This window comes from Abramis brama, assembly GCF_963993115.1.
Source record: "Abramis brama genome assembly, chromosome: 14".
Lineage (NCBI taxonomy): Eukaryota > Metazoa > Chordata > Actinopteri > Cypriniformes > Leuciscidae > Abramis > Abramis brama.
Genome location: NC_139976.1, coordinates 3,961,629 through 3,987,205, shown reverse-complemented (window position 1 = coordinate 3,987,205; position 25,577 = coordinate 3,961,629). Strand labels below are relative to the sequence as shown.

General features: G+C 36.3%; 2 protein-coding genes across 6 annotated transcripts in view; one reads left to right on the top strand and one right to left on the bottom strand.

Moving 5' to 3' along the window:
* Nucleotides 1–3,638: 3,638 nt before the first annotated feature.
* Nucleotides 3,639–25,577, bottom strand: part of LOC311096117 (uncharacterized protein) — a 147,190-nt gene continuing 125,251 nt past the window's right edge. For 2 of the 5 annotated variants that reach the window (XM_084135099.1, XM_084135098.1), the window contains exons 2-4: nucleotides 5,834–5,913; nucleotides 5,162–5,458; nucleotides 3,639–4,801 (exon numbers count right to left, since the gene is read on the bottom strand). In XM_084135099.1, coding sequence (XP_083991225.1) covers nucleotides 4,560–4,801; nucleotides 5,162–5,458; nucleotides 5,834–5,912 — 618 coding nt within the window. In that variant the 5' untranslated portion in view covers nucleotide 5,913 and the 3' untranslated portion in view covers nucleotides 3,639–4,559. Of the gene's footprint in view, nucleotides 4,802–5,161; nucleotides 5,459–5,833; nucleotides 5,914–6,505; nucleotides 6,598–25,577 lie in introns of those variants that run through there. The other 3 variants (XM_084135100.1, XM_084135091.1, XM_084135097.1) reach the window with 3 other exon arrangements.
* On the top strand, nucleotides 12,309–15,835 carry LOC311096322 (uncharacterized protein). The gene is made up of 5 exons (XM_084135384.1): nucleotides 12,309–12,325; nucleotides 14,469–14,649; nucleotides 14,741–14,843; nucleotides 14,938–15,015; nucleotides 15,098–15,835. The coding sequence occupies exons 2-5, from the start codon at nucleotides 14,469–14,471 to the stop codon at nucleotides 15,756–15,758; spliced, it is 1,023 nt and encodes a 340-aa protein (XP_083991510.1). The 5' UTR covers nucleotides 12,309–12,325; the 3' UTR covers nucleotides 15,759–15,835.

Sequence of the window (25,577 nt, the reverse complement as noted above, 5' to 3'; positions counted from 1 at the left end):
TTTAAAGTGAAAAACATGCTAATTACTCACTAATTACTCAAGCGTTACCTTGTCATCCTGCAGGAACTACTAGTGATGTGGCCCATTATTTTAAAGTGAAAAACATGCTAATTACTCACTAATTTCTCAAGCGTTACCTTGTTATTGTAATACGTAGGTATTAATACGTAATTTTCTCAAAGATAGAAAACATACTTGAAAACTACAACTTCTGACACATTGATATAAATATTTTGTTTTAAATTGTGTTGTTTGTTTCAAGAAATATAGTGTAAAATATGTTTTTAAGTCAGCGGTTTTATGTGTATATCTAACTGGCCATCATTCAATTGTATTTTATCTGTATTACAGTTTTTCCCAATTGCTAAAACACAATTTCTGAAAGCTTGCTCCATTTTCTGAAAACATTAAACACAAAACCCCATCTTCAAGCACTATTCACAAAACCTCTGACTCCTCTTGCAAAATGAAACTTTCGCCTCAAAACAGTTTTACCTGTGTTCAAAATCAAACACTGCTCTCAAATCATAAACACAGTGATCAAAATGATATACAGTCAGTAAACAATACACCAAAAAATAGAAAACACATTGTTCAAAACATATAGTTCTCAGGGAGAAGTACATTTTTAATCTCAAAAGAAATTTCATATTTTTCCATCATTGTCTTTTGATGAACTAAAACATTCTATCATAGTAGCTCAAAATTGATCAGAAATTACTACTCTGCTTTGCTCTTTGCACATTTTTTTTGTTCTTCTTCCTTCTAGTACCCCTATTTTTACAGTACTGTACCCTGCATCTCACAAACTTGTCCTTTGTCTCTGTGATACTGTAATTCTTGTTCTTTGCTGATATGAACCTGCAACCAGTCAAAATCTATTGAGCAGTCAGTGCTGTTACAGTTTTTCTCAATTGTTTACACACAAATACTGGTACTTGAGACACAATGACCACAACATGTAACTCATTCACCAACCCCCTGAACCAATTCTGCTAAACTACAAGCACAATTCCTGCTTTACACTCAAATTGCAGTTCTAAAACACACTTTTTTCAAAACACTACACACAATTCTCTGCTTTTGGCACAATTTTCATGCAGAAAATCTCTTGTTTTCACAAGGAACACACTGCCATTCAAATATGCACACTGACTCATCACATGGGCAAACACCCGTCACACAGTTTTACAATTTTTAGTTTTACAATCAGAGCTTTAGCATAAAAGAGCAACAGGTGAGCTCTTCAATGGAGCAATGGATGCCAACATTGGATTGTTTTTGTTTTTTTTACTGTAAAGGTGATGATACACAGGGCAACTTTTTGAGCAATGTTGCTGGGCAATGTTGCCGTCAACGGGCAACCAGATGAGACACAGAGCCCACGACCGATCTAAATTATCCAGATAGAAATGTATTGCCCATTTTCAATGGGAAAGTGCCCAAGCAACAATCACTCGGCAAGATTGCCCTGCAACATTGCTCAAAAAGTTGCCCTGTGTATCATCACCTTAACTGTATACAGTCAATTCTTCTGTTGTTTTGTATGTAGACCACTGTATGTACAACTTTGTGTTGGTTGGGATGTACACTGTGTATATTGTTTTTGTGGGAAAAATAAAATATATTTGTTACCGTGTATTTGTGTGCTCTGAGTATAAAAACAATATTCTCAAATATTTTACAACACACTTATATATGTACTGTCTGTAGAAAGTGTAACACTGAGCCAAAAAAAAAGGCCTAAGTCATTATGATGAATGGAGATGAAGTGTTTTCCATTCATCATAGTGTTTTACATTGAGCACATCAGTGTTCAACTGGTTCTTATAAATGTCTGTTCATATGATGGTTTGTGTGTGTCATTTGAAAACAAAAAAACATTTTGAGAAGAAATAACATTGTTTTGAATGTAAAGTTTCATTTTGCAGGAGAATTGAGGGCTTTTGCCCATTGTGTGTGTGTTTTTTGATTTGTGTGTAGAGTTCTGAGAATATGAGGCATGCTTTCAGAAAATGTGTGTAAACAATCGAGAAAAACTATAACAAATGGAAAGCACAATGTTCAGGGCCATACCATTTGTTCATTGTACAGTATACAGCCTACAATGCACTATACAATAACAGAATTTATTGTTTTCTGTTATTGTATAGTGTCCTTGTTCTCTCACATTGTTTCTTCTATTCATTCTCCGACTTTCTCCTTCCCACCTTCAACAACCTGTTTGCTCTCTGAACTGGCTTATATTGGTTGTGTCACATCATTTGAAACAGGTTAAATCAATTTTGAGTGGTTGTGTTTAATCAATGACGTGTTCTCTATTTGTATTTGATTGTATTTGATTGCCACTTGTGTTTACCAGTATGGATGACATGTGCATTAGAGTGCAGAATGTGTTTTGAGAATGAGAATGTGTTTAGAGTTTTGCTGAAAAGTCTAAGTGAGATCTGCAAATTGTGTTTTACCATGTGAAATGGTTTAAGGTATTGACAACAGACTGCACAATTAGCTAAATGAGTTCAGGCAGCTGAGAACTTTGTTCAGCCAATGGGTTTTACTGTTTTAGCAATTGAGAAAAATGTTATATCAGCTGTCGGCCACCTTGCAGTACAGTGGTTAATCAGCAGACAATGAAAAAATCATGTTGATCAGTGAATGCACAATAAACATTTACAATTAAATGAAAATATGACATTGTTTTAGTTTTGAAATCATTCAGTTTTTCATCTGCTCTGACTGCTAGACTGCATGTCGTCTCTATGACCTTTTCATCTGATCGTTTCTCGTTTGTGGAGGAATCAAAATGACTGATTGAATTCAACACTTGATTATAAGTGATGCATGAGTGATTTGATTTTCAACTCTGAATGCTTGACACTTGACAGTTGTTTGCTAGCTAGGATCATTTAGTTTTATCTCTCAGGACAGTAAACATGTCACTCAAACAGAAGAGTATATGGTGGTAAAGGTTAGACAAGATCATGGGTTTGATTCTTGGGGAATGCATGAACTGATCAAATGTAAACCTTGATTGTAAGGCGCTTTGGATAAAAACATCTGCCAAATTCATAAATATACTTCATTGCTCATATTTCAGAAAACGAATCTCAAGGTCGATCTAAACTTATAATAAAATCATCCTACCTTCAAATCTCTTATCATCTGCAAAAAAAAAAAAAAAGTCTAAAGTCTAAAATTTAACTGCACCAAAAGTTCATCCAATGGAAATGAATCAATGCTGAACTCACTTAAGCTGGACATTGACTTTCCTCTATCTCTGCTGTACAGCCGAAACAAACTTTGTTGCATTATTTTCCTGTTATCACTGTAAAGCTGTTTTGAAATCAAACAATCTATATTTGTAAAAAGTGCTATATAAATAAAGATGATTTGACACATAACAAATAAATAAGGCATACATTCAGATGATCTCTGTGAGCCACCCTTCACCCACTTTACTAGTTTTACTGGAAGCCGACTGTAATTTACCCATCATCATGTGGTGATAAAAAACTGTTCAGATATTCATCTTTAGAGAGTATTACAAGACTTTATTCATTTATTTGTTGTTTTAATAATAAAGAGCAATGTACAAAGCCACACTGTTCACAGTATTAGAAAATTGCAGGTACAGAGAATGATAAAAGTCAAATTGAATTTCCTTACTTAAGGTATAACTTACCAAATACAAAACTGTCATTCATTATAAGCATTTCTGAAAGTCACAAAAAAAAGGACAAAACCAAACAGTTTGGGATTGTTACATTGTCTCTTAACGTTCACACACACACACACACACACACACACACACACACACACACACACACACACACACACACACACACACATATATATACAGTATATATATACACACACATATATACACACACACACATTGATCAAAGAGATCAATAATGTACCATTATTTCACAGAAATCAGTATAAAACAGAAACAGAGTTTTAAAACCTACAACCAGAGTTATATAGTTCAGTAGTTTGAGGTAAAGCAGATAGTGTGTATGTACAGATATAGTTTATGGAGTTCCTATGAAGCTTTTGTCTGTCATGATCTTCACATTTAAAGGGGTGGTATAATACCGTTTTCACAAGATGTAAAATAAATCTGTGATGTAAGTCTGTGATCTGTGATGAGTGTGTATGTGAAGTTTTAGCTCAAAATACCCCCCAGATATTTTTATATAGCATTTATAGCAGAATTTATGTAGCTTATGTGTAGTTATCTTCTAGTTATTGATTATCATATTCTAATCTATAAATCACGTTCCCGGGGGCGGAGTTTATGTAAATTCTAGGGTTCATGATGTCACTAACTCAGGAGGAAGCTCTTGTAGTCTCTACCAGCCGTTTGTTGTAGTCTTTAAAAAGCGATTTCTTTAGAAGCAAATATCTCCCTTTGCTTTGAACTTTGAGTGTCGTAATTTTGCAGATGTTGTTTATGCTCAAACAGCAACATTACACACTAACTAAAGTTAGAAAAGTGAATAATCAACCCCCCCAGTCAAACAAAACTCAATGCTTTCATACTGCAGTCAGTGATATTAGAGCACATCTTCTGGATTTTGCTCTTGGAAATTGCTGTTGTTATCATCATGTTTATGGCGCAGAAACATCCTCTGGAATGGTTGGCTGTAGTTTGGTTTCTTTTTGTAAATGATTGTCATTATGATGATGATGAAGATGAAACAGCCTGTAACTGCAGCGATGACAGTGTTCTTAGATCCAAAGTCATTTTCTGTCCCAGGACTCGCCACTGTTGTTATATCTCGCTGTGCTTTTAGATCTGAAAAGGTGCAGTTAAAATAATAGTTTTTAAATCATAAACTTCAGCCTATCAAACATCAGACAGATTCTCCACACAAACTTCACAAAACATTTCTGCTGCTGAGAATCTGATCAAACTGATTTCTTGACAGACAGACCAGATCTAAACATCTCTAAAATCAAATAGAGAGATGCATCTGTTTGGAGACCATGATCATACATCAGTTTCCTTCTTAGACCTTAAACTATAAAACAATTTATTCACAGGTGATTTTTTAAATGATAAATATTCTGACAAGAGACTAAACATCAGTTTTCTGTTTTCCATAAGTAACTCAATAATTTATTGAATTATAAACAACAGTATTATATACTGTACCTGTTATGTCCACAGTGAATTTAGCTGATCTGTGTCCTTGATTTGTTTGGATAAAGAAACTGAATTCTCCCGTCATTACTGTAGTTGGACTGAAGCTGCATGTGAAGCTGTTTCTCTGTTCACAGGGGTCAGGAGGAGACTTTTCTCTACAGATTGTGGAGTCAGTATATTTCTCAGGATATTGAAACTTATAGAATGTAATGCAGCATCCAGAGTTCTTCAGAGAGACGCTGCAGTTGAGAGTTACTTCTTCACCCACAGTTCCAGTCACATTCTCACAGCTTACACTGATGTCATCTGAAAAATAACAGAGTATATCATATGATACAGCAACTATATAATAATAAAGATCTTCTTTTTTTTTTTTTTACTTTACATCTCAGTAAACTTTTAACATATCAGACTTTATGTGTTTTTGTACATTATAGTTTGAACAGGATTTAATATCTGGTAATGGGATAGTCACATATTTTATTATTTAAAATTAATTATAGCTTATATATTCAATAGTAATAAATACACTACAGTCTCTGCATGCAACACCCTGGCTGTTTCTTTTAATCATGAACATCAGATAGAGTCAGTAGAGAAACACAAGATTTGACCTTTTTTTATTATTGCCTTAGATTTAGTCCCTCCTCACAATTTCTACGGGAAAGTTTATTCTCTTACCATCATCTGGACAGACAGCAGTAAAAGTCCAAACCAGAATGAACAGTTGCACTGCATTTACAGCATTCATGGTTTTCATTCTGCAATAGAAAAAAATTACAACAAGTTGCATAACTTAAACGTGAAACTTAAACAACTAGGACAAATAAGGAAGTGCTAGAGATTAGTAGAGATGATTAACTGTAAGCTCAGCAGAGATGTCAGAATTTAATTAAATCATTTTGCGAGGTTTCACACAATATAATGAATCATGCATTAATTTAGAGGGGCTGAAGAGACTCACGAGTGTAAACTACAACCACAAAACCAGAACCGTGTACAATAAAGCACAGAGAAAACAACGAAACACATCCATTCATGATAATAGTGCTGCTGAATACACAGAGCCACGACAGAAATTGAACGTGATGAAATAATGTTCTATTGCATTGTCTTCACTGGCTGAACGTAAAAACAAATAGAACCAACACTGCAACATTAATCAGACAAAATGATCACAAACACGCAGAAAAAATGTTTTCTAGGCTATTTAAAAGACATATTGAAAAATCTGCACAATGTGTAAATCACACAAAGATACCATGCATGTGCTGAAGATTTTCCTGTGGCTGGTTATGGATCAGTAAATATAAAGGATATTATTTTCCTGTTTAAGAGAGTGTTATTGCTCACCTCTGGTCTGTGTGTCTTCAGGGCGAGTGTTCATTCACAATGACTCTCTCTACAGCGATCACCAGTGTATAAATACAGACTTTCACTTTCAGATTGACTCAGTTGGTCACAGAACACACACAGCCTTTCATTTCGAGCCAGCAGTCGGTGCTGTCAGTCACTGGGAAATCTCCCCTGTAGGATCATTAGTAATTTTATCTCTCAGGACAGTAAACATGTCATTAAAACAGAAGAGTATATGGTGGTAAAGGTTAGACAGGATCATGGGTTTGATTCTTGGGGAATGCATGAACTGATCAAATGTAAACATTGATTGTAAGGCGCTTTGGATAAAAACATCTGCCAAATTCATAAATATAATCCATTGCTCATTTTTCAGAAAATTAATCTCAAGGTCGATCTAAACTTATAGTAAAATCATTCTACCTTCAAATCTCTTATCATCTGCAAAAACAAAACAAAAAACAATGTCTATCTAAAATTTAACTGCACCAAAAGTTCATCCAATGGAAATGAATCAATGCTGAACTTACTTAAGCTGGACATTGACTTTCCTCTATCTGTAAAACTAAAGGAGCCTCAAATATCCTGTTGGATACTCAAGGAACTATTTTTTATTTTTTTTGTTGCAAAGTGTCATGTAGTGAGAAGATTAAAAGAAACATTTTAGAAAGAATTACAGTGTGCACAGTACGCATACTGCAAAAATAGTAAGCAGTATGGTACTGTAGTATACTATTACGAACCTAGTATGTATACAGTACATAGTATGCATATATTTTTATGCATGCAATATCAATCTTTTTTTTCTTTCTTTTTTACCACAAATGCTAATAAAAATTATATGGTGTGCTCAGTATGCATACTGCAGAAATAGTTAGCAGTATGGTACTGTAGTATACTGTTACAAACCTAGTATGTATACAGTACATAGTATGCATATATTTTTATGCATGCAATAGTATGGTATGGTAGTATACTATTCTGAACATAGTATGCATAAATTGTGTGCAAATCTTCTTTTTGCATGCAATATTTATCTTAAGACATTTTTATACTAAATTTGCTAACAAAACATTTTTATTTCCAAGGTGCCATGCAATCAGAAGTTTTATAGAAACATTTTATTTTGAAAAATGACACTGTATGCATACTATACAAAGAGTAGAATAAGTAGAATACTGTTACGAACAGTTTTTCTTTCCGAGTCCATAAGGGCAGACAGGAAACACAACAGCCAGTGTAATTACAATAATGATGTAGGTTAGATGCAGTAACATCTGGGAACAGCCGCATGTCTATGTCACATGAGACGGAAATCTGTATTCACGTTGAGAAGAAAATGGTGAGCTATTTAAGAAAGCTTAATGTCTTTACTGCGGCAGATTGTCCCAGTTCACACAGCACAGATGAATCCTCAGTGTGTGAACGGCTTTAACTAGGATTTTTAAATGAAAATAAACTTTGTTAAATGCTGAATATATTCATGTAAAGGTTTGGCCAGATACATTGTTCACGGATCAGAATTTGTGTAAAACTATAAAATTATAGAATAGCAGCTCAGATCATTTTGGTTTGGGAGAATTTGATGAGATATTTTTATTAACTCCAATTGATATTTGATTGCAGACAAATCCGATCAAAGTTTTAGACATTATTGAGAAACTCCACACTCTATAACTCTTAAACTCAAGTTTTTTTTTGGTGTCTTTTTCTCAGAAGAAACATCTGAAGACACAAGAAAAAGTCCTATTTTACTACATAAAACCCATTTAATGCTATTTATGTGTAGAGAAACAACTGAGATATTAAAGAGATATCATTTGCGATTTCTCTAACAGGTCTATAGACATGCAGACAGTTCTGAAGCAGCAGAACAGAAGGGTTACAGAAACAGCGGGACAGAGCGTCTTCACCCTGAAGATGTGTGTGCTTTCGTTGCCTGCGTGGTCTTGAGAGATCATGTGGGTGGCCCGACACAAACACTAACAACCTCATCATCTGATTCAACTCCCTGAAGCGCTAATTACCCAGCAGCCCTGGCGATCACATGCCCTGCTCCAAAACATTGGACACAGCTGCTCTGTGTGTGTTAGATGTTACGGTTCTAACCCAGAGATGAGTTTGCAGGTCCAAAACTAGATTTTCTGAAGATATTCTGACTGGTGTTTGCCCGAGGGAAATCTCTCCAATGTGACTCTAGAGCAATGTGGGTGGTTTCCAGGATGTTGCTGTGTGGTTGTTATGAATTTTTACAGTATATACATGCAAATATTTCTTAATTATGTACATGCATGTCATGTGTGTGTATTTATATATACAAAATAATTATACACAGTACACACATTTATTATGTAAACACAAACTTTTATTTTGGATGCGATTAATCTTTTCACAGCCCTAATTTTTACCATGCTAGTGTTACATGTACTATGCTACATGAATATGGCATCGTCATCTGATACCCTAACTGTACCATGGTACTTTTGTAGTAAGATTTTTGTAGTAAAGATGGTGAAAGCAAGTGTTCTTTTTTTAATCATTAGTGGCATTTGCTATGGCAAGCATCACTATTATGATTGCTCATATGAAGGGTTAGTGATTAGAACAAACTCCAAAGTTTAAAGGGATGGTTCGGAGTAAAATCAACCTAGGGTCCTTTGCACCATGACCTCGAGCCAAACACCCCCCCAGAAGCCTTTTTTCCCTTGGTCGAACATTATTAAAGTTAGAGCTTATTTAGAGATATCAGCCGTATGGCTTAGTGCAGGCACTAATGGATCCAAGGATGTATCTCGTAAATTACCCCACTAATAATGCCCAGAATGGTACCAAACTTATACAGTAGTACAAATAGGTTCTGTACTCATAAAAAGAGGCATTGGAAAGTTTGTAAGTACATCAGGAGTTTATTTAAATAACAGAAGTAAATAGAAAATAGAAGTTTAGTACCATTCTGGGCAATATTAGTGGGGTAATTTACGAGATACAAATTTGGAGCCAATAGCGCCTGCACTAAGCCACCCGGCTGATATCTCTAAATAAGCTCTAAGTTTAAAAATGTTCAACCAAGGGAAAAAAGCTTCTGGGGGGGGGGGGGGGGGGGGGGGGGGGGGGGGGGGGATACAAATTTGTATCTCGTAAATTACCCCACTAATATTGCCCAGAATGGTACTAAACTTCTATTTTCTATTTACTTCTGTTATTTAAATAAACTCCTGATGTACTTACAAACTTTCCAATGCCTCTTTTTATGAGTACAGAACCTATTTGTACTACTGTATAAGTTTGGTACCATTCTGGGCATTATTAGTGGGGTAATTTACGAGATACATCCTTGGATCCATTAGTGCCTGCACTAAGCCATTCGGCTGATATCTCTAAATAAGCTCTAACTTTAATAATGTTCGTCCAAGGGAAAAAAAGGCTTCTGGGGGGGTGTTTGGCTCGAGGACATAGTGCAAAGGACCCTAGGTTGATTTTACTCTGAACCATCCCTTTAAGTATAAATAAACAGCTTCCACTCAGTTTGTTCTAAAGACATAAATGGATGTTTAAGTTGTGAAGCTTGTTAAACAAAGTTTTGCTGTTACTTTTCTAAGCAATCAGAGTTTTTTTGCCTGGCGGATAATGAAAAAAAAAAAAAAAAAATCCAGTAAATTTATAATGAAGGAGGGAACCGAGCCATATCTAGAGACCAGAATATTATACCAGAAATACTTGAAAGTGGAACCTTTTGACGACTAAGTAAGCAACTACCTATCAACCACCCACTCGATAGCTCGTTAAAACCACCCACAATGCCCTAGCGTTTCAGCAGAAAGTTTTGCACTAGCAAGCCCCACTCTCTGAAAATGCTCAAATCTACACTGTAAAAACTAAAGCTAAAAGCTCTTTCTCCTATAGTAGGGTTACTGGAGGAGCATTGACAATCTTTGAGGTTCTTGCTGGAACTTATGGGATCCTTTAAGCACTTTGTATTTAGTTCAGAGGTTCTGGAGTCACCTTTTCATTACCACGAGACCTCGAAGTGCTTTGGGGGAAAATAGAGGAACCTGAATGCGATAAAAGGGTTATTGGAAGATCTTTAAACATTTAAGTGGTTCCTGGAAGATCTCTTATGTTAAAGCTAGCATCTGGAGGAACCCAATGGTTCAGTGAGGCCAGAATAAGATTATTATTATCCTATTATTATTATTATTATTATTATAGGCTACTTAAGTTTGATTCAGTATACATACCCAGGTGAAAAAGACGTACTATTAAATGTATTAAAAATGTACTTGAGTGTGTTTTTAGTAGACCTACAATACAAATATACTTTAATGCATTTTAATACATTTAACAGTAGCCTACGTCTTTTTCACGTGGGTTACATATATTGAGTATAGAGAGCCTAAGTCCCTCCCCTCCGCTTCCGGCTCATGGGACCTTATTTCGGAAAAAATATGTATGGAAGTCAATGGCGAGAGATATATTTTCTTTAATGTGTATTCCCTTATGATATTTATATCTATAGAGATGATCATTTTCATGCTAATTTGTGTTATATATAAACCCCACAAAGCCCTATTAAAAATTCATATACACAGAGATACAGAGAGATAAAATAAGTATTGTAACAAACAAAAAACATAACATAAATGAAGCATCAGGTTTTGTTTGCAATTATGCTATCATTACATGTTTTACATGGTATTATCATATGTATTACACACTAGCAGTCTGGAATAACCGTTTGGAATAGGCTACAGTTTGACAAGTTTTAGCAAGTAAATGTAGCCATGGTGAGTAAAAGTGAAAAGGTTTTAGTTTTGGACCTCCTAACATTTGACATCAAGTGTATGTTTGTGTGTGTGTGTTTGCATTCTTATCCATTGTGGATTTTGTTGTGGTGTCACTCATTAATTTCTGCAGTTTGTTCTGCATTGTAGTTTTTTTGTGACAAATTATGTAGCAAGTGATCAAATGGGTTTATGTGTTTTGATAGTTTGTCTTTCAATTTTAAATAAAAAAACCCTTTATTCATGTTTTTACGTTTGTAAAATCATGAATAAAACCATGAATAACTGACAAAATCTTACATTTTTGGTTATTTTTGGAACAAATGAAAAAAACTATTTAAAGCAGGGCTCAGTAATTTCGGGATTTCTTCGCTGTATTCTCGCTTTTTGCTCGCAGGTTTCTCTCTAGAGCTCCCCCTACAGCTTCGGAATAGATATTATTTGACAACACTGTTGTAAAAACTCGTTGGCGATTCTCAGACACCAGAGGCTAGTAGATCAACGACATCAAAGCAGAAGGGACATTCTTTAAAACGTCTTCTTCATTCGGGTTCGAACAGCGTGAGGGAGCGCAATAATGACAACATTTTAGCAGATTTCTTTTGGCCGTAAAGCAATTTGTTACATCGCGAGACCTGATATCACGCGATACTTCCTGACGCGGCCGCCGGCTCAAAGTTGCAAGTGCGGATTTTCCGCTCACGGGCACCAGGGGGGTGCGAAACGACCACCATTCAACCCGAAATAAGTAATATAACCATTCCAGTGACTCCGAAGCTGTTCAGTTAAGGTAAAAAAGTTACTTAGTTCACCTTTAAGGCACCATTTTCTTGTTTCTGCTTATTTCATTTTAAATTGAAAAACAAACAAACTTATCAAAATGTTCACGGGCCTTGTAGTCAAATTAATTTATAATTTTCTTTATTGTTTTTGTTTGGTGTGTGTTTGCTTTCTATATTATTAATAATTTATATAAATATTTTTTTCTCTTCTGTTTGTTTCAGGTTGAAGAACAAAAGACCTGAGTAAAGCCACGGTATGGAAAAGACTTGGATGTACAATGATAGGGGTAATTCACGAAGAAGGGCATTAAGGCTAGTCGGTAAACTAATGGAAAATGAGCACCATAGGGAAGGAAACGTGAATGATGAGACAAGTGTTTATGTTGATGATGCAGAGGAATCTGACATGCAAATTAGTGATGAAAGTGATGAGGATCTAGTTGATGGCATTGATGATAAGGAAGTACATGAAAAGACTGCAGCTTCTGTTGAGGATCTTCCTGATCTTGGAGAACAGTGTAGTGAGATGGATGGTGATTTGCAGAGTTCTCTGGCAGACTGGGCAATTGAATTTGGAATATCTCTTATAGCTCTGTCAGCGCTTCTCAGTATCCTCAAAATCTATCATCCCTCTCTGCCAAAGGATGGACGAACGTTGCTGAAAACAAATGCAAGCTTCAAAATTAGCAGTGTAGCTGGTGGAATGTTCCATTATTGTGGAATTCTGAATTCTATTTGGAAAATTCTAGATGCAATTTGGTCAAATGTGCCAGACAGACATGTTTTTAAATTACAGTTGAATTTTGATGGTCTGCCCCTCTTCAAGAGTACTTCTACACAGTTTTGGCCAATTCTTGGTTTGTTGCAAGGATACACCAAGAAACCAATTTTGATTGGATTGTTTTGTGGTACTTCTAAGCCAAATTCATTGACTGAATATCTTCATGATCTGGTTCAAGAGCTGAAAGTGTTGAAAGGTGGGTTTCTATTCAAGCAGAAAACCTTCTTTTTGAATGTTGTTTCTGTTGTGTGTGACACCCCAGCCCAAGCCTTCATCAGAGGTGTAAAGTCCCACACTGCATATTATGGATGTGACAAGTGTCACCAATCAGGTGTCCGAAAATCGAATAGAATGACATTTCCTGAGGTCAATGCAAGGCGCAGAACTGATGATAGTTTTAGGCAAGAAACAGATGAAGAACACCATGTCCAACACTCACCTTTTACAGAGGTTGGCATTGACATGATCAATTGTTTTCCATACGATTATATGCATCTTGTTTGTCTGGGTGTAATGAGGCGTCTCTTAGACTTGTGGATCAGCACCACTGGTCCCTTGCACTGTCGCATTTCATCTAGTCAAGCTTCCATGGTTACAGATAGACTTCTTGCACTGAGAAATTACATACCAAGCGAGTTTGCTCGAAGGCCACGGGCTCTGGTTGAACGATGTAGGTGGAAAGCCACCGAACTACGCCAATTCTTGTTGTACACTGGTCCAGTTGTGCTGAGGGGTGTTCTACAGCCTCAGATCTATGACAACTTCATGCTGTTGTCAGTAAGTGTGTACATTTTGGCAAGTCCAAAATATTGTTTGGAGTTGAATGACTTTGCTAAAACTCTGTTGGTGTCATTCGTTGAACACTTTGGCCAGCTTTACGGTGAAGAGTTTTTGGTTTACAATATTCATGGTCTGGTGCATCTCAGTGAAGATGTCAAAGTCCATGGCAATTTAGACTGTATATCAGCATTTCCCTTTGAAAATTTCTTAGGAAAACTTAAAAAATTGGTTCGAGGGCCACTTAATCCTTTGACTCAGGTGATGCGCAGATTATCAGAGATGGAAAATGGCAGCTACAGTCCTAATGTTAAAGAGGCAACTCAAAAACTGGAAAATGAGCACATGGATGGGCCAGTGCCAGAATGCTTCTCACGACAAGTTCATCAATATAAAGTGCTTGTTTCAGATGATGTAGTTGTGAAGGTCAAAGAGAGAGATTGTTGCATCAAAATTGAAAACAAGTTGGTGTTGGTCCAGAACATTGTTGAGGATAAAGGAGTAGTGTACATTGTGGCCAAAGAATATGGGAATTTGTGTTGTTTCCAACCTCTCTACCAACATCAAAAGTTTCATGATTCGAAATAAGCCCCAGAAGTTTGTGAGATTACCATTCCAAAACCGATTTGTTGTTTTTCCACTATTGCATTGAGACAAATAGCCCTTTTAGTTTAGTATTTCAGTTGGCTAAAGAGGATGTTTTGATTTGTGTTATCTTTAGATGGTTCACATAGTTGTTCAGAAGGCTAAAGAGTATGTTTTGATATGTGTTATCTTTAGATGGTTCACATAGTTGTTCAGAAGGCTAAAGAGTATGTTTTGATTTGTTTTATCTTTAGATGTTTCACATAGTTGTTTTTGACAACACCAATGAGGTAGAAGTTGTGCCTTCCATCTGGATAAAAAATGGAGAGTGCATGTGGCCTCCAAATAAAATTGATGTAGCAAAAGCTGTAAAATTGCAAGAATGTCCTGGAGATGAATGGAAGCCCCATAAGGCCAGAATTATATTCACATCCCGTAAGTAACATTCTTTCACTTCTTCCTATAAACTGAACTTATGTTATGTATTACTAAAACCCTCATGTATTACTTAAAATTACTTACCCAGATGACTACAATGAAGCTAGAAGAAAACTTCCTCAAGCTGTTGATCACACTGACATTGGAAGTGATAGAGGGAACTCGCCAATTCAATTTAAAAGAAAAAGAATGTAGGGGGAAGTTTTATTTTATTTTGAAATGATTTGATGGTGCACAACATTTACTAATAATTGCATATCTTGAATTTATGGAATATGTTCTTAGACCTAAAAACAATATTTTCCCTGGAGAGGATGATGATGAGATGGAAAGCACTCTGAAAGAAAAAAAGTCAAAGAAAGGGTAAGAATCTTCTGCAATTTTAAATTATAGTTTATTTTATCATACCAGATAAAGTCCTAAGATCTTTTGTACGTCTGAGCAGAAAGTTGCCCAGTGCTCCAAAGATCGTGAGGCAGCACAAAGGTCCTGCATTAGAACCAGTAAAGGTCCACCCAAAAGGCCACAGCACTGCTGACCTCCACCCAAAAGGCCACAGCACTGCTGACCTCCACCCAAAAGGCCACAGCACTGCTGACCTCCACCCAAAAGGCCACAGTACTGCTGTCCTCCACCCAAAAGACCACAGCACTCCTGACCTCCATCGAAGAGGCCACAGCAGTCCTGAGCTTTACCCAAGTGACGACAGCACTCCTGAGCTCTACCCAAGAGGCCACAGCAGTCCTGAGCCCAACCCAAGAGGCCTCAACAGTCATAAGCTCCATTCAAGTCATCACTATAGCACCAAGTTATCTTCAAGCAGGCACACCATCACTGAGCGCTGTACATCGAGGCACGTCAGCCCTGAGATTCGTCCATTAAGGCATGCCAGCAGTGAGATTCACTCATCAAGCAACACCAGCAGTGAGATAAGTAGACCAAATCATGCCAGCAGGGAAATTCTTAGATCATGCCATGCCAGCTCTGATACCCGTAGACCATGCCACACTGCACCTTCTCCAGACCCATTGAAACATACTGAGCCACACCAGTCCAGGGAGCAGACATCTAGTTTGCAATCATGTGAGTATATTAATGTTTATTAAAGTTGTTTGTTTTTAATAATTTTTTTTTATTTTTTTTTATTTGTGATGTTCCAGAAGGTTGGTTTAGCATGTTAACTTTTAAATTTGATTTTCATTGGAATAGTTTTAGTAAGATACCAGCAAATAGTATATTTTACCTAATTTAAGTGACTGAACTTGTTTTTTTTTCTTAGCTCTCCTGCGTAATATATTAACAAAACAGGAAATGATGATGGACCAACTGCGAATCATCTTCAAGACCCTGCAAAGTATGAAATCGACTGATGAGTCACAGACAGACCTGGCTCAAAATGTGTTGCCACTTAAAGACGTCAGTTCTCTTCAGGACATGGAGGAACAACTGCGACAAATCAAAACTAAATTGACTAGCTTCAGTGTTTTCCACAGACTTGCAATCTATTTGTGGTGGCACTTCCCCTGTTAAATGTGGGAACAGTAAAGACATGAATGTGTGCACACATTCAAAGCACTCACACACAGACAGCCACATCTCAGATGCATGAAAATACTGAATTGAGTTCTCTTCTGCTTCTTTTTGTGCTTGTATGAACAAATACAGACAAAATTACATCAAAATGGTCATCTTTTCTAACAGACTGATGTAATTTGTAATGTATTTTTTTTGTGTGTGTGTGTGTGTGAGAGAGAGATAACTCTATGTTACCAGTGTCACCTATAGTATTCGTAGCATTTCATGATGTATTAAACCATTGCTTTAAAAAAAAATTATTATGATTTCAGGTACACGCACTGGCTCTCAAAGGTGGGGTGGATGTTCATGAGTGCATTTGGAGGATTATGCATGGACTGGTTACTAACGATTTGGCCAAAAAAATCAATATGAGAGGAATAAATGGAAAAATTGGTTTCCAGCGCTTGCGTTTACGGGATGTTGTGATTGGTAAGTTTTACTTAATGCCATAAGAGTGGTTTAAGTTTTAAGAATAATTAAAATGTATTTAAATTCAGGTTACAAAAAAGCAGAGGAGAACAAGATGATGGAAATGTGAGGGATGGAAAGGGGGTTTGAGAAAAAAAGCAGTCAGAGGAAGAGGAGAGGGTGGAGAAATTGGGGGATGAGGAAAGAAAAAGATGAGAGGAGGGGACATGAAGAAGGTATATGTAGAGGAGGTAGATGGGGGAGAGAAGAAAAACAATTCTGTTATTCTTTATTTTACAGTGTCCTTGCTACGTTACATGTACTTAATGTAATAATAAAAGTGAATTATGAATAGTTACATGCAGTAACTTTAAACCAAACCTTAATACTAACACTATAGTAAGTACATGATACATAATTTTACTCTGTTCTTAAATAACAATTACAACTGTGTAAAAAGGACACCGTAAAACATAGTGTAACCGACAATTCCACTAAAACTGATCTATACATACATAGACCAGTTTAAATTGAAAGTGTAGACGTACATGATATGACTGGTTCCCATGATTCATAATGTCCTTATTTTCTGCTGAGCAAATTGTGTTGAACCAATCATAGCATTGCACTAAGGCCGAGATAAAAAAAAAAAAAGTGTAGTCATATATCTGTCCTTATTGAATTGCACATGACTCCGTAAAAAGCAACTGCTTAGACTGGATTTCTCCTGGAGTCATATTGGAACCTGGTAGGAGGATGGTGCCAGACTCACTACTGATCTGCATTATCTTTTTATTCCGTCTGAACTGTGCCCTGAACTACACATATGATGTTTGTCAATTTAAAAGGTAATTATGAAAGTCAAGAAAGTCGCAGTTTGTCATAAAACAGAAGAGTAACGTTTAGTTTTATGTGAAAATTGCTCAATGAACTACATCTCTCGTCTCGCACTATGTATACGTCACAAGATCCGTTGCTCGTATGTGTGTATTCTGGCTCAAAACACTCAGGCATGATGGCGTAACTTTACAATTATAATGTAAGACTATAGAAAAAATTACAGACGTTAGCTTCAGTAAAGTTAGCTTCATTCATTGAGAGAAAAGGTATGACGTCGCATGTGCGCCTTCTGGGTTAAATTGTAGTCTTTGTAATTACGTATTTTCACAGTCTTATACCTCAGCAGTTTTACATCAAGCTGCGACTTTCTTGACTTTAAAATGTATCTTTTAAATTGACAAACATCATATGTGTAAATTAGGGCACAATTCAAACGAGATCAAAATATTTGTTGTCTCTCGCCATTGACTACCATCAAAGAGTATAGAAGTAACAAGAGGCGAAACTCCGTTGCAGTTTTGACAACAGCCACTAGGTGGCGCTTCGGTAGCGCGGCCGCCATTTTGGACTGAACCAACGGCTTTACCGTTAGCACAACTACTGTACAGCATTAACATTATGTCTGGAAATAATTGGAAACAAAGAAAACAGTGTTCTGCCATCAACTGCAACAACTACCAGTGTACAACCAATCAACTAGCATTTCATAGATTCCCCAACGATCCAGAGAGGTAAAGTAGAAAAGGTTTTTATTAACTTTAAAGTGAGCTAACGTCAACGATAACAGGTGCTGTAACGTTAATGTAAGCTATCCCATAACCGCAGTAACAGTTTGCTAATGTTATGTATTTGGTCGAAATTGTCAAGACTCGAAATGGGCTTTTTAAATCGCATACTTTCAGAGATATATGAACACCTAACCTGGCAAATGACCGCTTTATTAATTCATTGTTATCACTAAATTAACCCTTTAACTAGTGTCACCTTTTTTTCGCATAAAATGAAAATCACTATCCAAACTTAAATGGTTGTAATTCAAGAATGCTTTAGAATTTAGACCTATGGTTGGTCTTGTTTTAATTTGTCAGATTATTGTTTAAGTGAAATAAATTATGAAAGTGAAACAGAAAAAAGTTATAAAAGTTTGAGTTTATTAAAATGTACAAATTTAAAATATAATTATTTATATAAAATATAAAATATATATATTACAAAATATATTTTACTCTAGAACTGCAAGAAAATGAAAGCAAAAAATCTGAACAAGTTGTGTTTCACATTTTAGGTTGATATGTTGATATCTCGCTGTTTCACGGTTTGGAGCTGCCGATGGACCATCTTGCTCGCTCGCTCGCTCTAGATTCCGGGTGATTTTAGCTAATTTGTGGGCATCAGGGAGCCGCTATCAATATGCGGGAGACTCCCGGATCTTCCGGGAGACATGGGATGTCTGCTCTAGAGATATTAAAAACTAGAAACTACTTTTTAGTTCATTTAACCGCTTTTGAATTTGAACCGGTATCGTTCAATTCTATGACAGCTGTGTTGCGTTCAGTCCAAGATGGCGGAGCTGCAGCTCTGCGCATGGGTGAGTTTGTTGCAATGGAACGTTCTATTGAGTTTCGCCTCTTGGTACTTCTATACTCTTTGCTACCATATAATATTTTTCCGAAATAAGGTCCCATGGTGGTCGACCGGAAGGGGAGGGACTTAGGCTCTCTATAGGCTTTATTAAGTAATTTAAACCTTAAAAAACAACACTAAATAATAATAATATTAATAATATGAAGAAGAAGAACCAGGAGGAGAAAAGTTGTATTCTGTCACGAAACTGCTGCTATTCCTCTGCTGTTGTCACTTCAGTGATGCTCGCGCTGCTCGCGCGTATCCACTGACGTCATCGGGTTAGAGAGTAACGGCTCCTCTCATCAAAGCTTCCGCCATTTGTTCGGCTCTCCGTTACAAGGTTTGTAAACTCGCAAATAAATATAAATACAGAGTCTACTCACTATATATTCAAACACACACACATATATATATAAATTAAATTTATTATACATTACTACGTTTTTACAGTGTTTACCACTCGTTTATTGCACAGTATCTGGTATGAAGGTTTTAGCCGCGATGCTAACTAACGTTACGTTGATCTAATGTAATGAACAAATGGAAATGATTGACTTATTGTCTTAGATTGATTTAGTCATTCAATTCAACATATTCTGTACAACTGTGTCGTCAAATTGCTGATATAGCCTAACTAATTTAGCTGATTCCTGCTGTCGTCATTGGCGTTTGTTATGAATAACAAAAGCAGGTTAATATAGTTTGGTCTGTTTTTGTTTAGCCTAACTTTACTTACTACATGTGCCACCATTCTCTCAAATACGTTACAATTTTAAAGCCATTTACTGGTCAATAAATATTATGTTGTGAATAATCAGCTTTTTTTCTTTTGTATCCCCAGAACAACCAGTACATTTCTAAAATAATCTGAACATTTCAGTGGCAACATTGAATTACAGTAAGTTACCTGCACCACATGCAAGTACTTTATTACTATGAACTTTCTCTGTGTGAAATTGTATTGTTTGACTGTGTACTAGTGTTTTTTTAATCAGTTTTTCTCTGAAAATCTTCCCTCATGCTCTCAAATCTCATTCATGTTACTCAGAAAAATAATATTAGGTTATTTCTTATATCTTTATCATTTGCATTTGAATATAAGACATTTTAATTCTGAATTATAACTTCAAGTTTAGTCTTTTTCAAAAAAAAAAAAAAAAAAGGAAAAGGCTATTATGGCTTCAGAAGACTTACGACAACCCATAATACATGAGTTGTGAACTCATTGATTATTTTTAGGATCTTTTCTGGGACATTTTTGGAGCTTAACCATTTTTACATAAATTGTTGCATTGAATTGAACTAGACAAGTGTACATAAGAATGGTTTCATGAATGATTTACACACATTTTTTCTGCTTGTTTCATGCAGTGATCGGTAAGCGATCGGTGACTGGGGTTCAGGGCCGTCGCCAGAACAAACCAAATGGGGGGGCATTTAATTTTCATAGGGGGGCACACTTTTTTTAATGATCTGAGACAGACCAAAACAACAACCCATAACTAAAATAGTCCACAATAGTCTTGTTTTGTTCAATTATTCAAATAAAATGCTTTACCTTATGATCTCAACGTCTGTTTATTTTCTCTTAACATTTCCACATTTAGCTAGTAGCCTATATTTTTTGTTAATCTGCATTGTTCGTCACATACACAACACAGTGCCATCTAGTGGCTTTCTTGAGTAACAGGCACAATCAACGTAATGTATATCATTAGTCTGATACCATGAAGCATAGACTGTAAAAAAAGATGGACGACGCCCTTTCGCTCTCTTCCATTGATGAGAACTGAAGCCGCCAGTGTCCCGATATGGGGCTGACATATTGGAACTTGAGTCTGCGCAGTAGCGATCTCGGGACCAGACCTGCGCAGTAGTGAGCAGGAAGTAAAGCCGCGAAATCAACGCTCCGCCCTCACTCTCGCAGAATGCACTCAGGGAGAGAGGATTCTGCACACTTTTTTAAAAATTGATTGCAGTATGACAAGAGGCTTGTTAAAATAAAGTAAATACAATCTCCTCAGTCCTCCGAAGATCCCGAAAAAATGTCCGTTGGTGCTTCAGTGACTACTTCGCTCAGAGAACCTGTCAATCACAGCTGTCAATCATGACGTTACACCACCGCATCACGTAACTAACTAAAAAACAACTTATTTTTGAAACAGACACTTGAACTTACATCAGCGTGATAAAAACGAAAGAAAATGAAAGAAACCACCTTTGGAAAAAAGATATTTGAAGTGTAATTTAATTGTTTAGTTGGTCTCACGTCCAGTTGAATAATACGGGGAGGCGGGGCTTATGACCTATACTAGGACCAGTCACCGTTGGGCGATCGAGACGTTTTGGCTTCACTTTTCAGGGCTTGTGCGGCACGCTTGCCATGAAGACACAAAGGAGCAATTTTTATTATTATACAAGCGAGCAGGGTATCGCTGTAAAATGATCTGATTCGGTCCTTCATTTCCAAGATCAATGTCACAGCCACAGCGATGGCGATCACGTCACTAGGCCCATTCATAATTACACCCGCTGCTCTGTTTACGCTGTGAACTTGTGTCTCATTAGACAAATTCTCCATTCCTACCATCTCATTAGCTCCAGAGCATAGACTGTAAAAAATAGCTCCAGAGTCGTCTCCACACACGTTGTTGTTGGTCAAAGTAGTCTTTGTCAACGACGAATCTTTAAACCACTTTCCTATATCCATAGCTTTGCAGTACAAAACTGCCAAATTTTGATTCTGAGATCGCATGCAATGCGCAACTGCGCAAAATAATTACGTATAAACAATAGTGTATGCTTAACTAAATGAATTGCATGATTATATATATATATATATATATATATATATATATATATATATATATATATATATATATATATATATATATATATGTCATTTGGGGGGGCAATGCCTGCTGGGGTTGCATTATGCCTGAGATCTGCTTTTGGGTTCCACTGACAGAAAGTCAAACAGGTTTGGAACGTCACAAGGCTGAGGAAATTATTTATATTATAACTATCACTTTAATAACCTTACTAACAGTAAATTTTGTACTTAATTTGTACTTATTTTGTACGTAAATTTTGTGCAGGGATCTCGGTAAGCTGAAATACAAGTTTGAACAAGAATAAAAATCCTCCTGTACACCTAAAAATCGCTGAAGTGCCTGGACCATCCACCAGAACAGAGGAAAAACACATGGAAATCGAAGCTGCGGCACCTCTTCACTTTTCTAACTCTTTAAGTACCTCACACAAACTTGGTCCCAAAGTGACATTTTTGACCACAAACGAAATTGCTGACCATGTAAATTCTTATTGAAATGACTGGAATTCACCAGTGAACATTCACAGAACAACAGATAATTTTACTGCACCTTAACTCTGTTATAATGGAAAATGTTTTCTGCTTGTTGTGACATAAGGAATACTGTTTCTGGGTCGAAGCCTCTACTTCTACTTCCTCTGTCTTGTTTCATGAGAATACTCAACAACCATTTATGAACACTGTTGATTCAAGTCACACATTTAAGCCTTTCAAAAGCCATAGTGTACATTACAGTCTCCAGTCTCACGGCATCCCGGACTTCAACATTTTATGAATCAAAATAGCTGAATAACTAACCATCTAAGATTTCGGCATAGAGATAAAGGTTAGGATCATAATTTTCAGGAATATTACAGCACAATGAGTGCATATTAGCACTGTTTGTTTGTTTTTGGCATCTGATAGAGCTTTTGTACTTGGAAACAGTGATGTCAGACTTACCATCGGACTGAAACACAAATGTTTTAAAGTTAAGTAAAGATGGACATTTTTAATTAATCAAAATGTAATTTTTTTACATTGATTTATTTCGTGGAACAGATGCATTTCCATGCATTTTGTTGAGATGTCTTTTCTTGTATAGCCTATTGTATATACATGGTTGATTATTCATGTTGCTTATGTATTATACTATTTTTTGTGTATTCATTGATATTAATCTATAGTTAGCTTTTTTTCCCATGTGCATGGAAGTGTATGTATAAAAATGAATATCAAATATGTAATAAACAATTCTTATTTTGTATTTGGTTCAATTTGTTTATTATAATAGAAGTCAAAGGTAACCATAGTAACAACATGAAATTAAATATTTAAAAAAATAATAATTTGGTTCCTGGAGGCACCCACAGTGGTTCCACACAGTGCCTAATATAAGAGTTCCTCAGGAAACCTGTGTGGTTCCTCAGAGAACTGCCCCTTTTTAAAGGGTGCCTAGAGGATCTACAGACGGTTCCGCCGGTGTGGCAAAGTGAAGAACCCCAAAAGGTTCCTCCAGGCACCTTTTATTTTTACAGTGCATGTTGCAAGGTTGGTTTTCCGCCGGGGAACGCTGGGGGTGTGCGGGAAAATTCACCATTCTCACCAGAACAGGTTATTTAACCATCCAAATCATTTCTAAACGGATTTATTACGTTGAAATAGTTGCCAAATTCCCCTTTAAAGAAATTGCTTTTTAAGGACTACAACAAACGGCTGGTTGTGACTACATGACATTCCTCCAGGGTTAGTGACATCACCAACCCTAGAATTTACATAAACTCCGCCCCCAGAACACGATTTATAGATTATCATGACAGAATATGCTAATCAATGATTAGAAGATAACTACACATAAGCAACATAAATTCATCAACTAACCGTTCAGAAATGTCCTGTTGCTTCTACATGTTGTCACTTCTTCTTGAGTCTCTCCATCTTTGTCTGACTCCGTTTTGAACATAAAAGGCTAAAAGTTTTAGAAATTTTCAGTGCATGTCTGTGTGAGGTAATTGGAGCTGCTAACACAAATTAACTCTTGAAGCTCCGCCCCCTGTGCCGGGAACAGCAGCTCATTTGCATTTAAAGGGACACACATAAAAACTGTGTGTTTTTGTTCACCCTCAAAAAGTGAGTTTCTCAGTTTATCTTCTAATCACTTAATTACTCCTTCTCTCCCTGTTAGTTTCTATGGTTACTGATTGTGTTAGTGGAGTTCAGGTGTGTCTTGTTAATCAGGCTCATTAGTTCCTCTTGTTTGCCAGTGTATTTAAAGGCCCCCTGAAATCAAAATGTTTTTTTTTTAGCCTTAAGCATGAATGTGTTAGCCTTAAGATTATGAATATGCTGGTGTGTTCCAAAACAGTGATACAATTTGCGTTTAGGAGATGTAAGCATACAGTCTCTCACTTCCTAAAATAGATCATGGATTTTTATGACATCACTGTGGACTTCAGCTTCTCATAACATCTTCTGTCCAATCTAGGATCTAAACATCATCACACATCTCAGGCACTTCTCTGTCTGAGTCACTAGTTCACATGAATGATTGATGATGGAATGAAGAAACACTTCTGGAGAAACGGAAACAGGAGCCATGATTCAGAGAAGTGATAGAAAAGAAAAGCTTATTTCATATAAAGCTGTGCATGTTTCAGGCATGTTCACAAACTAAACGAGTGAATCGTTATATAGAGTGCTGAGTGAAGTTTTCAAGACCTTATTGATGACAAATGTTATTTTTATACTATTGTAAATGTATTTTATTTGTCACGTCTTGTTGAAGCAGGGAGAAATAAAAATGGATTTAAATGCAGCAGTCTTCTCTTTATTGACCAGAACAAAATACTCAAAAAACACAGGAACAGAACAAACAAACATAAGACGAGAACGGACCAAGAACTGAACGAAACACAGGGCTAAAATACACAGAACAAACCAATCAATGATGTCTTTAATCAGGCATAGGAATGAACAATGAACCAGCGCTGGGGAGAACCCAAAACTCTAGATATGGAATAGTGAAAGTATAAGGGGAGTTTTTACCACTTCAACCAATAAAACCATACATTACATCATATCATATCATATCATATCATATATATATACGTTGTATAAAAAATCTATAAATGGTCAGTGTCCGGCTAGATATCCTTCTGTGCCTCCAGTAAGGCCTTAAATGTATATGATGGGGAGATTTCACCAGCCGAACACTGGAGTCCACATTAATGGATAACAGATGTGGACATTACGTTCATAAAAAGGAACCTTTATACTGCATGCATATGTAAGCTTTTTTGGACTAAGCTGAGATTTCAGATAGTTAAAACTACAACTTCTGACACATTGATATAAATATTTTGTTTTAAATTGTGTTGTTTGTTTCAAGAAATATAGTGTAAAATATGTTTTTAAGTCAGCGGTTTTATGTGTATATCTTACTGGCCATCATTCAATTGTATTTTATCTGTATTACAGTTTTTCTCAATTGCTAAAACACAATTTCTGAAAGCTTGCTCCATTTTCTGAAAACATTAAACACAAAACCTCATCTTCAAGCACTATTCACAAAACCTCTGACTCCTCTCGCAAAATGAAACTTTCGCCTCAAAACAGTTTTTACCTGTGTTCAAAATCAAACACTGCTCTCAAATCATAAACA